This window comes from Ipomoea triloba, chromosome 4, assembly GCF_003576645.1.
Source record: "Ipomoea triloba cultivar NCNSP0323 chromosome 4, ASM357664v1".
NCBI classification, from domain to species: Eukaryota; Viridiplantae; Streptophyta; class Magnoliopsida; order Solanales; family Convolvulaceae; genus Ipomoea; species Ipomoea triloba.
In genome coordinates, this window is record NC_044919.1 from 8,805,980 (window position 1) to 8,817,424 (window position 11,445).

The 11,445-nt window shown below is 34.2% G+C and overlaps 2 protein-coding genes across 3 annotated transcripts in view; both read left to right on the forward strand.

Annotated features, from left to right (window-relative positions):
* Positions 1–439: 439 nt before the first annotated feature.
* LOC116017057 (pathogenesis-related protein STH-2-like) lies at positions 440–1,961 on the forward strand. Of its 2 annotated transcripts, XM_031257571.1 has the most exons (3): positions 442–548; positions 599–692; positions 1,449–1,961. In XM_031257571.1, exons 1-3 carry the CDS (start codon positions 531–533, stop codon positions 1,745–1,747), a joined length of 411 nt encoding a protein of 136 aa, XP_031113431.1. In that variant the 5' UTR covers positions 442–530; the 3' UTR covers positions 1,748–1,961. The 2 variants fall into 2 exon arrangements, with proteins under 2 accessions (XP_031113430.1, XP_031113431.1); XM_031257570.1 differs by having other exon boundaries at positions 440–692.
* A 4,503-nt stretch (positions 1,962–6,464) lies between these two features.
* Positions 6,465–11,445, forward strand: part of LOC116015055 (nuclear transport factor 2-like) — a 7,570-nt gene continuing 2,589 nt past the window's right edge. Inside the window, exons 1-7 of the mRNA XM_031255052.1 lie at positions 6,465–6,717; positions 6,845–6,979; positions 9,371–9,677; positions 10,364–10,614; positions 10,715–10,898; positions 11,049–11,170; positions 11,268–11,333. Of these exons, the coding sequence (XP_031110912.1) occupies positions 6,679–6,717; positions 6,845–6,979; positions 9,371–9,677; positions 10,364–10,614; positions 10,715–10,898; positions 11,049–11,170; positions 11,268–11,333 (1,104 nt within the window). The 5' untranslated portion in view covers positions 6,465–6,678. The remainder of the gene's footprint in view (positions 6,718–6,844; positions 6,980–9,370; positions 9,678–10,363; positions 10,615–10,714; positions 10,899–11,048; positions 11,171–11,267; positions 11,334–11,445) is intronic.

Here is an 11,445-nt window from a genome sequence, read left to right on the forward strand (position 1 = left end):
GGTTGCGCGGGTTTTCCACATCACTTGAAATAAAAAGAAGTACCATTATAGACTTTTAGTTGAAGGACAAGAATAGTAGCTAGAATAAACTATTTTATTTAACTCTGCAATAACTCCAGGACAAGGTGAATTTATAATTAATCTAGTGAAACTGGGATCACTTAAATATTTTTTTCTTTTAAATAAAAATTCCAATTAACATAAAGAATTGCGTGGCATCACAACCTATATCCATGAATTGTAAGAGTCCAAGTGTATGCATTCCTTTGAAACAACATCTAGAATGTAACTAATTGTTGCCATGAAAGTCTACAATGGAGTGCCGGCCTTGACTATTGAAATTATAGCTCCTCACTATCACGTACAGTATCACCCAACAACCTCGCACCATGCCTATAAATAGAGCTCAGTCACAGCTTCCATAATCATCCCACAGCTCAGTACTAAGCATTCTACCAACCTTAATCTCTTCAAATATTTTGTTTTATTAAACTAAGCAAAAAACACTATGGGTGTTGCTACCTTTACCCATGAAGTGGCAAGTTCAGTTGCAGCTCCTAGGATGTTCAAGGCTCTGTATGTGGACTCAGACAGCCTCTTGCCAAAGGTGATGCCGCAGGTCATTAAGAGCATCGAAATTGTTCATGGTGATGGTGGTGCTGGAACCATCAAAAAGATGAACTACCTCGAAGGTTAGTAAAGAATTTGAGCATTATATCGAACTATATATTAATGAATCATGAATTTTGTCAATTTCGAAAATGCACCATTAGGTGTGGTGTGGTGAGGTGCATTTCTTTTTGTGTGTGATGCGTTTTGTGGTGCATTGGTACATTTCATTAATTCTGGTGTATTTTTGAACATTGTGGGGTGCATTTATGCATATCTGATGGTAAATCAGCACCGGCCACATGGAAAGCATTAGTTGTGGTGTATTTCTGAACATTGTGCAGTGCATTTATGCATACCTGATAGTAAATCAGCACCGACCCCACGAATATATATAGATTTCTATTCAAATGTGGCCGCGCCCTTACGTGCGGCCATGCGGTTTACACCACTCAATGTTAAGAAATGCACCACTCAATGTTACGAAATGCATCACTCAATAACATTGAGTGGTGTATTTCATATTTAAGAAATACACCACTCAATGTTATTGAGTGGTGCATTTCGTAAGTGCATTTCGTAACATTGAGTGGTGTAAACCGCACGGCCGCACGTAAGGGCGCTGCCACATGTTCTATATATATATATATATATTAATATAAATGTAATACGAGTATATAACTAGGTTGGACTCAACTTTCGAGTTTTGACTACTCAAACTTGACTCAATTGAATTACATCCTAATAACTAGACAAAGTTAAAGCTAGTTAATTAAGCATGCATTTTAAAATTGTTTTGGGATGCAATACTAAACATATGGTCGATTTTGGAACAACAGGAGACACCTTAAAGTACGTGAAACATAAGATGGAAGTGGTGGACGTTGATAACTTGATCTGCAAGTACTCGTTGATCGAGGGAGATGTGATGGGAGACAAGCTCGAGCGTGTAGATTATGAGGCGACGATTGAAGCGAGCGGCAATGGCGGGTGCATTTGCAAGAACACAAACAAGCATCACACCAAGGGTGACTATGTTCTCAAAGAAGAGGAAATTAAGGAAGGGGTGGACAAGGCCATGGAACTTTTCAAGGTTGTCGAGCAATACTTGCTTGCAAACCCAAGTGTTTGTGCCTAATCAACTTGGGTTTTAATTCTCCTTTATTACTATCTACGAGTGGGTGTGCTAGTTTGCGTGCCATCTTTGAATTGGCTTTAATAAGTTTGAGAGTGTCTCCCTTCACTCTTTTTTATCTAATACAATAAGAATAAGTATGATTTGAACTCGTGTTATTTAATATATTATAGTGTATTTTAAATTTGAGTTTCAATCAGATCTATTATATTAAATTTAAAATTTTATTTGAGGAGAATCAGACTTCTTTTCACTTGAATTACAACACGTTGTACTATTTTTATACGCAATAATAAGTTGTGGGTTGGTTAATGAGTGATTTTAAATTTTCTTTATTCACTTATGATCTACACATAGAGGAAAATAATGGGTGAACTACTCAACTTATGTGGAATTCGGTTTACAAAAATGAAAATAAAGGGAACAAAAATAAAATTCCAAACCTTTGTCAAAAAAAAAAGATTCCAAACCGAATGGAATGTGAATACCTTGAGACAAAGACATGGAGGGGTGGGGTTTTCCTCCTTTTCTTTTGGTTTTTTACATTTTATTTTATTTACAAATATTAAAATAAATTGAAAAATAATATTTTTTTAATAAGTTGATTGTCATGTCAATGATGACATGAGAAACAAATCAAATTGTATAATTTTGGATAGTTCAAGGACTTAATTGTACTTTTCTTAGTTGGATGGCCTAATTACATTTTTGCATGTAGTTTGGTAGCTAATTTGAACATTTTTTTAAAAAATAATTAATAATCAAATACTAAAGTGTCAAATAAGATAAAATCACATCAAGGAGGAAAAGATTGAAAGAAAAATATAGTGCACATATAACATTATTCTTTTTTTTTTTTATCAGTCTTCAAGATAACAGGTGAATATTATAGTGTAATTTTAATATAGAAAATAATTTCTTTTGAGTTTATTTAACTTTCCGTTCATCGACTATAACAACATTTTCTTTAGTCATAGACTTTAATTTATTCTATTTGTTATCTTCAACATTAAAAAAAAAAAAGTTTCACTTTTAATTTTAAATGTTCAAAACATGACATTTGATGTTTGTTTATGCTTAAAAAAATGTTTTGTACTATTTTGACCTTACACAGTTACACCTTTGTTCAAACAACTTCCTAATTTCTTTTCCTCTACCTCCAAAAAAGTATATAGGGAACGGTTGATTGTACCAAATACTATTAAAATCAATAATGATACAGTACTTGATGATGGACCAAATCGACATGGAGTATGTACGAACCAATAAGTTTGCATAGTCGCATAGATAAAAGGGATAAAATAGTATAAGAAAAATATTGTAGTAATATTTATTAGTAAGTTGATGTAAGAATATTACAAACAATATCTTGTAAAGAAATTGAACATGATTTGTTTAGGTTAAGACAGTGGTCATATATATATATATATATATATATATATATATATATATATATATATATATATATATATATATATATATAAGAGAAAGGTCAACAAACTTCTTAAAATAGTAGTGGACCGCAAGAACATGTCAAAGCCCGCCATTTTGAACCCAGAGGCGGGCCCTGGGATAGGAATGATTAGTCGGCCCTGGGTCACCTATCCCGGTCTGGGTTATCTATCTTTATCCGGGTCGTCTATCTTGGTTTGTGACGTCTATCTTGGTTCGTGTCCTCTCGGATCACCCGAGCCATCTTCTTAGGTCCCAAGCTCTGGGCTCCCGGACCCCTGATCGTCCCTATTCTTTGGTCATTTCCAATATATTCATCACCAAAATAATTAATCATTTTGTATATGATTCTATCAAGGATTGTAATAAATATACTCATTATTTTTTTTATCTGAGGTATTGTATTTAATTTAATAACTATTAATTATCATAGTGACTATATTTTTCAATTCTATTAAAAGTATTTAATTATTATTTATAATCGTAACATTTATTATAGATTAATTCCTAACAAGTGGAAGGTATTTGTTTTTGTTAGACGTTAAACCAATTAGTGACCCATTCTATTGCTAGAGCTCTTGGGTTTGATCCCCACCTGGGTGAGTGGCTTGTCATCACTTTCCCTTCTTTTGTTACTGATCTTTTGATTTAATGAATTATCTTTTCCCTCTAAAAGCAATTATTGAAAGAAACTGAATGTATATAAAATGAAACTGAATAACAATTTCACATATTTGAGTGTATATTGTCCAATGAAATTGTAGTTATATCAAAATGATACTGTAGTTATGTTGTTATGAAAAATGTAATACTAATCAGAGATAAATTGATTATTACTCATGAGGAAAATGTGATATATACTTTTAATGAAAAATGTAATACTTTTAAATAAAAATGTAATATTTAGAGGTTGAAAAATTACTTATGAGAAAAAATGTAATACTAATTAGAGATAAATTAATTGATCATTACTTATGAGGAAAGTGTAATACTAATCGTAGATAAATTAATTATTATATTTATAAGGGGTGTTTGGTTGGATGAAAAACATTTTTCATGGAAAAGATTTTTCTAAAAGTGGAGGAAAATGATGTTTTATGTTGTTTGGTTGGAAGGAAAATATTTTCCATTGGAATTCTACTTCCTAAAAGTGATGCCGTGAAGGAAAAAAAAATCCTAGCAAAAGATTGGTATTTTGTTTGTCAAAAGATTTGGGAAGAAAGTATAACACAATTGGACTATTTTACCATCATCAAAGTTTATTAATTACACATTATATAATTTATTATCACTATTATTATTAACAGCATATTGGTCTTTATATTCATAATTCCTTACCATTCCAAATTCAACCAAACAATGGAATTCATATTCACATTAATTTCTTTTCCATCAATCAAATAATAGAATCTATTTTCTTGGTAATTTGAATTCCATTTGCCTTCAAATATTTTTCAGCGAACCAAATGGGCTCATAAGGAAAAGTGTAATATTTATTAAGAAAAACTAGTATTTTTACCGTGCGTTGCACGGAATGGATTTGTTATAATACTTTACAAATATTTGGATCGATATAAAATTATATAAATTACCCGTGCGATGCACGGATAATTTTTTTTATTATATATTTAGATACTAAAATTAAAGATAAAATTATTTAAAAAATTTAATATTGAACGTGTACATTTATTTGATTATAAGATTTAATGCAAAAGTATCATTCAATTAATTGAATAATATATGACTTATTTTGTCTACAATTATCATAAAAAGATCGATATGTAATATGACTTATGTAATTATGTTATTACAAAAATAAATATGCAAAAAAATGAGAAATAGTTTAATTTTAATTATTATAAAAATAAATCCAACGATCAATGTTTAGCTTAATTATCATAATAATTATTAGGTAATTACAAAAATATATGTGTAATTATTCTTTTATATCTTTTAAGTATATTCATTTTCACAATAAAAGACGAGGAAGGAGAGAAACTCAACAACAATGGAATTTCTTATCCAAATTCTTGTCTCTTTCCCGTTTCTATTTCCTCCCCACATTTCCAGCTTACACATCAAAGACTCTTTCCATAACATAAAAAAAGTTTTTATTTTTCATTGTTTTTCTTGAAAATTCAGTCATTTAAGATGTTTAAGGTTTCTTGTTAGTACTGACCAATTTATTGTTTTGGGGTTTTTCCTTAAAGTTTCCATCTTTATGTGCCTCATGGTTTTTGCTCACGTTTCTTAACGGTTTGGGTTTCATGTGGGGTTGGATTTTGTCACCAAGGGGGTTGATAGGTTCGATGTTTAACGGAGATGAGAAAACACAGGCCTGATTTGCATGTTGTGCAACAAAGCAGGTGGGATAAGTTGAGAGTTCAGAACATTCCATCGTCATCTTCGCAATACCTGGGAGACTATTCTAGGAATTCTGAACACTGGTCCTTGCAAAACGAGGGACCAAACATAGATCTTGCTCAGCTTCCTAATTGTTGGTATGGGAACATTTTAGCAAAGGAAATGACCATTTTAACCATTCGTCTATTTAACTCTTAGTTAACGGAACGATCAATAGTGGAACAATTTTGATAGTCAATGGTTTATTTCGTCCAAATTAAAAGACGATGATCAAATTTGAAAAATCACAATAATTAAAGGACTATTGCTGAAATTAACTCTTTATATAATTGTATATCAATTTAAATATTTTTAAAATATTATAATAAATACATTCCGTGCAACATACTGACGAAAATACTAGTATTTAACAATGTTAATTATATTCTCAAAAAAAAAATAATGTCAATTCTCAATTATTCACTGATACAATACTAATGACAATTGACAAAACACCTCATTATATAATTTCCTTAAATTATTATGGAGTATATATTAATTGGAAGTACTGGTTTTTCCTTTTTAGACATGCTATTTATATATAACTATTATCTGTTTTGATTTATTAATAATAGTGATAATTATTTCATTTATGGTAAATATTAATATTGATTACTAATATATAGGTTAATAATCACCTTTAGATTACAATATTAATGGTAGTTTTGGGTGTACCCAAAATAATTAATTATCATAATTAATTATATTTTAATAATTAATCATACCATAATTATATTATCAAATAAATTACTCCGTATTTCATAATAATTATGATTTGATATTTAATAGTTAAAAAAATTTTGTGTAAAGACAATTTTATCTGATAAAAGTGAGAATAAAAGTGTACGCTCCGCCGCGTGTGAAAAACCCTCCCAAAATCCATTCTCTGTCTATGAACAGAGAGAAGAGAGAAGAGAGTAGTGGGGCGTCTTTTGTGAGAACTGAGAAATGTTAATGGCAATCTGAGGGTTTTGGCGATTCGATTTCGTTCTGTTTATTGTGTTTCGAATCTCGCGAGTGGAAATTTACAGATCGTACGGTTTTGGATACTCTCTTCCCGGCGCCGTGATCTTCCCTCTATGGCCGCCATGTTTCCCTTCTCCTTCACCGCTGCTCAGGTGTCCCCTCTGTCTCTATGTTCACACGCTAGTTTATGGATAAGTTTCTGCACATTTGCACGTCTATCTTAAGCACTTTCCAAGTGATTTTTTACGTGATTATGGTGTTACTTTTGGGGGATTTCAGGTTGGCTCCTACTTCGTAGGACAGTACTATCAGGTACTGCAGCAACAGCCTGAGTTTGTTCACCAGTTCTACAGTGATGTTAGCACGATGCTCCGGATCGATGCCAACACCAGGGAGGCTGCCTCTGGGTTGCTGGTAATGCTTTTTTAAAATTATTGTTTCTATCTGTTATTTACTACGGAGTATTTAGAATCTAACAGAGAAATATCTTCTAGTCAATTGGAGTGAGATTTTATTCACTTGTGACATGATAAATTTGAGTTGCTCTGTAGCTCCCATTGTCTGTGTTTCTGAAACTGTGATTTTGCTTTTTAAGTCTGCATCTGGCAGCAGAACTGTGACTTGAAATGTATTCAGAAAAGAAGCTCATTCCTATATTAAATCCATATTGAGCTATGGAAATCTAGAATTTTGTAGAATGGGCTTAACTCTTACTAGATCCTAATTTATTTAACAGTGTACAACTACTTTATAGTTTGGCATATTTTTGTTGAAACTGTGAAATTTTGGCATTGCCCTACATTAACATAACCTTCTGACCTCTAATTCAAGTGTTCAAGCAATTCCTGTCGGAAATTTATTTTCTAGACAAGTCCAGTCCCAGGCTCCTAGCTGCTTATTAAGGGGTCCGAATGCGAGTTTGTGCTATGGCTTATTTGCACTGAAACAGTCAGTGTTTTAGAAGGCTGCCTGAAGGCGCTAGGCGCTAGTTGGGATGTTGTCATAGCGACGTCGACGCTGTAGAATACTAGAATGTGGCGACTTTGTGAGTGTGTGGACGACGGCGAATTGACGAGGCTTAGGCTGTGTGGGCTGTAGAGAGGGCGAGGGAGATTTGCGACGTTGGTAGTTTTTTTTTAGCCGATAATGGATTTATGTAATTTTGGGGATATTGGAAATTGGTTTGTTTCGCTCAAAACGACGTTGTTTTGAGTGAAATAAACCAATTAAGAAAAAAACACTCGGCCAAGTTGACCAAGTTGTGTGCGCCGACTGCTGCGTAAGGCTAAAATCCCCTCGGCCTAGTGGTACCTAGCGCCTAGGCGGTCGTCTAGGCCGATTTTTACAACAATGGAAAGTGAAAACAGTCTTGGTAATTTTGAGTAGACAACTTATGGATTTTGGCAATATTCAAAAGATTTCTGGAACAATGTTCATATAGTTATATTGTAATCTTCACATTAAATATAATGTTCACAGAGCTTGAATTAATTTTACTACTCTATTTGTAACTTGACCGTCTGCTCCTCAAATCTCATCCCTCATCTTCTCACATCCACCAGGACCAGGTTTGTGTAAAAAACTTCAACCATACAAAGAATCTCACTCCCTTGTGGCATTTACAGATTTAAGATGTTCTCATAAGTCATAACTACATGGTAATTTTTGGTTTGTACCGAGTAAACACAATGTTCACAAAAAATACCATAATACTCACTAAGAACACATAGACTACAGCAAAGTGCACAAACAATTTCCATTCAAATATTTTTCCAGCAAACTTGTGCTCCTTGACAAAAATCTCATGCTCCATCATTAAAAAATTGGCTCCTTTCTTTGATTCAGTGTTGCAAAAAGCGGCCTAGGCGCTAAGTGCCCCTAGGCCAATGCATATTTTGATGTAGGCGGCTGTCCAACTAGTCGGCCGAGTTGACTGACTAGTTGGACAAGTCGGTCATTTTTCCTATGTGCGCCACTGCTGCCTTCGTTGGAGTTCGCACCCTCGCAGTCACCCATCGCTCAGTTGCCCGTCATAGTCGTAGCTCGCCACCTCACCCATCACCTTCGTAGAGCCCCTTGCTTTGTCGGACAACTTTGCCACTTGGAAGTCGTATACTCATCGCGGTTGCGGAAGTTGAAGAGAGATTCTAATGCTTCACCCATTGAAATATGAAATTTTGGGACTTGAAATTAGGGTTAGATTTTGAGTCTTTGGAGGGTTTGGGCTTGGGCTAGGGTTAGGCTTTAATGCTTTATTGTTTTATCAAATGTAGCAAAAATAGATTTTATTAAGGAACCTAGGGCACCCATCTAGGGGCCTAGCACCTTTTACAACCTTGCTTTGATTACATAGGCCATTGCTTACATAGCAATGTATACATGATGTTATAGTGGTACTTACCCCCTTTGACAAAATATTACAAAAATAGAGTAAATATATGCCGCATCAGCACTTCTATTTTTTGTTTTTTGTTTTTTGTTTTTTTTTTTGCTTATGTGGTCATATATTTGTTCATAAAGAGTTGAAAATAACAAGAGATGCCATTTCATTGCCTGAATAAAACATATTTTGTTGTGATTTAATGTGTCTGCACATTGGATTCAACCTATATCTTTTTGTAACTGGGTTGGAAAACAAATGCTTTGGGAAGTTTCGGATGTTGTTCTATAAGTCCTGTTTAATATTAGTGCTAGTTTTGTACATTCTATATGTTGATTGTTTCCTTCTTTCTCTTTCTCGTTTTCTGTTACCCACTTCCCCTTGGTCCCTACCCTACTTATTTTTCTTCTCTGATTTCTTTGCAGCAAATTCACGCACTTATAATGTCACTCAATTATATTGGGATAGAGATCAAGACAGCACATTCCTTAAAATCGTGGAATGGTGGTGTTCTAGTCATGGTCACAGGTACCGTCCATGTAAAGGATTTCATTGGGCGCAAGAAATTTGTACAAACCTTTTTCCTTGCACCTCAGGACAAAGGTTTTCTTGTTGTCAATGATATCTTTCACTTTGTTGATGAGGAACAGAGTCTCCATCATCCAGTGGCCTATATAGGTCAGGCCAATCTTGATGCCAAGCCAAATACTATAACTACTACTCTAGATCAAGGTACTACTTAAACTGGGCCTTTGGATTACAATGCTTAATGTAGCTTATCTATTTGAGTTTTCAGACAAATTAAGAAACCCAAGCCTACTCAAAACTAGTTCAGTTTTAGATACAAGGACAAAAGTTGTGGCATTATTAAGCCTAATAATTTCCTTGCTTTTTAGGTAATGCTACTTGATTTCAACATTTCGCTTTCAATTCATGTGGCTCCCAAATCTGAATTCTGAATCACCACTTTGAGATGCGTTGCAAAATGTACATATGAAAGAAAAGTTGGAATTAGGGTGTGTTTGGTTCGCATATGGAAATCGGAATCGGAATGTGTATCAAATACTTGGTAATGGTAATGGGTTTTGGTGAAAGTATTTTGCATGTTTGGTAGTAGGGTGGAGTGTGAATGACTATTAATAGTTGGGGAAACAATTGAGGAGTAAGAGATGAAACCCTTATTTTATTAGGGAATGGGTTTTGCAATTAAGGGGGCAATCAGAACCCATAGTAGTGTTCTAAAAACTTGTCAACCAAACAATAACAATGACTTTGATACCTATTCCTGATAGCTAAACCTGTCAACCAAACACACCCTTAGTTGTTCCTTTATATGCATAATCAATTGCTTTGCAGTGTCTTTTAGATACTGGAGGGTTGTGTGTGTGTAATTTTAAGATTAGTTATTGCTTCTGCAGTATCCAACAACTACATGCTGGGTGGAGAAATCCATGCAAGGGATTTTGTGACTCCTGCAAAGACTGAAGAAAATGGAGCAGTGGACAACTACAACTTTGCAGAGGAACAGCCTGAGCAAGTCCTTGAAGATAATTTTGCAGTGCTGTCAAATGGTTCAGTTCCAAGTGTGGACGCTGTAGAGGATCAGTTTTCTTCTGTTGCTATTGAGGAACCAGTTCCAGAGCCCCAGAAGCACACATATGCTTCTATTGTATGTATTTGCCTTTTTCGGACTCCATAACTTGCACTAGAATGATGGCCCAAAATATGTTTAATTAGTTTTATCCATTTGATTGTTTCAAAATTTACAGGTTGCTAAAGCACAACCTGTGCAAGCAGTACCTCCTCAGTCCTCTCTTAACAAACCTGCTGCTCCTCCATTGGAGTACCAACACATATCTGAGCCCCCTAGTCAGACACCATATGAGCCATCTAGCACTTTAGAGAGATCTGGATCAGAAGTGGTTGAAGAGTTTTTCACTGCAGAAGATGAATGTGAGTTTAACCCATATTATGTAACATTCTTAATTACTAAGCTCCATTTTTTTCTTAAGGTGACTTCAATGTTTAGATGCATATAAGATAAAGTTGTCCACAACCTACTCATGCAGTCATGCCCCTGACATATTCTTTGTTGCTTTACAGTGGAAGTGAAGTCAGTGTATGTGAGAAATGTACCAATGACAATGGAACCTTTTGAAATTGAGGAGGAATTTAAAAGGTTTGGTAAAATAAAACAAGATGGTGTGGCCATCAGAACACGGAAGGTTTGTTCTTATGTTGTTCCCTGTAGCTCAACTTTATATGCTTTTTACTTCATGTCCAAGCAAACTGATTTTATATATGCGCATAAAAATGATGCAGGATATTGATGTATGCTATGCCTTTGTTGAATTTGAAGATGTCACAAGTGTGCAGAATGCAATTAAGGTGTAAACTTACATTACTTAATGTTTTACTTTGGGGCTTTTTAGTTTTTATTAAGGAATAAAATAATCTTCTGTTTCATTGAATCCTCCCCCCCCCCCCCCCCCCCCCCCCC

Bases quoted from the DNA above. Each gene is read 5' to 3' on its own strand.
- LOC116017057 (XM_031257570.1), top strand. From the start codon at position 509: ATGGGTGTTGCTACCTTTACCCATGAAGTGGCAAGTTCAGTTGCAGCT. The intron at 693-1,448 runs GTTAGTAAAGAA...TTGGAACAACAG, and splicing joins AAAGATGAACTACCTCGAAG to GAGACACCTTAAAGTACGTG.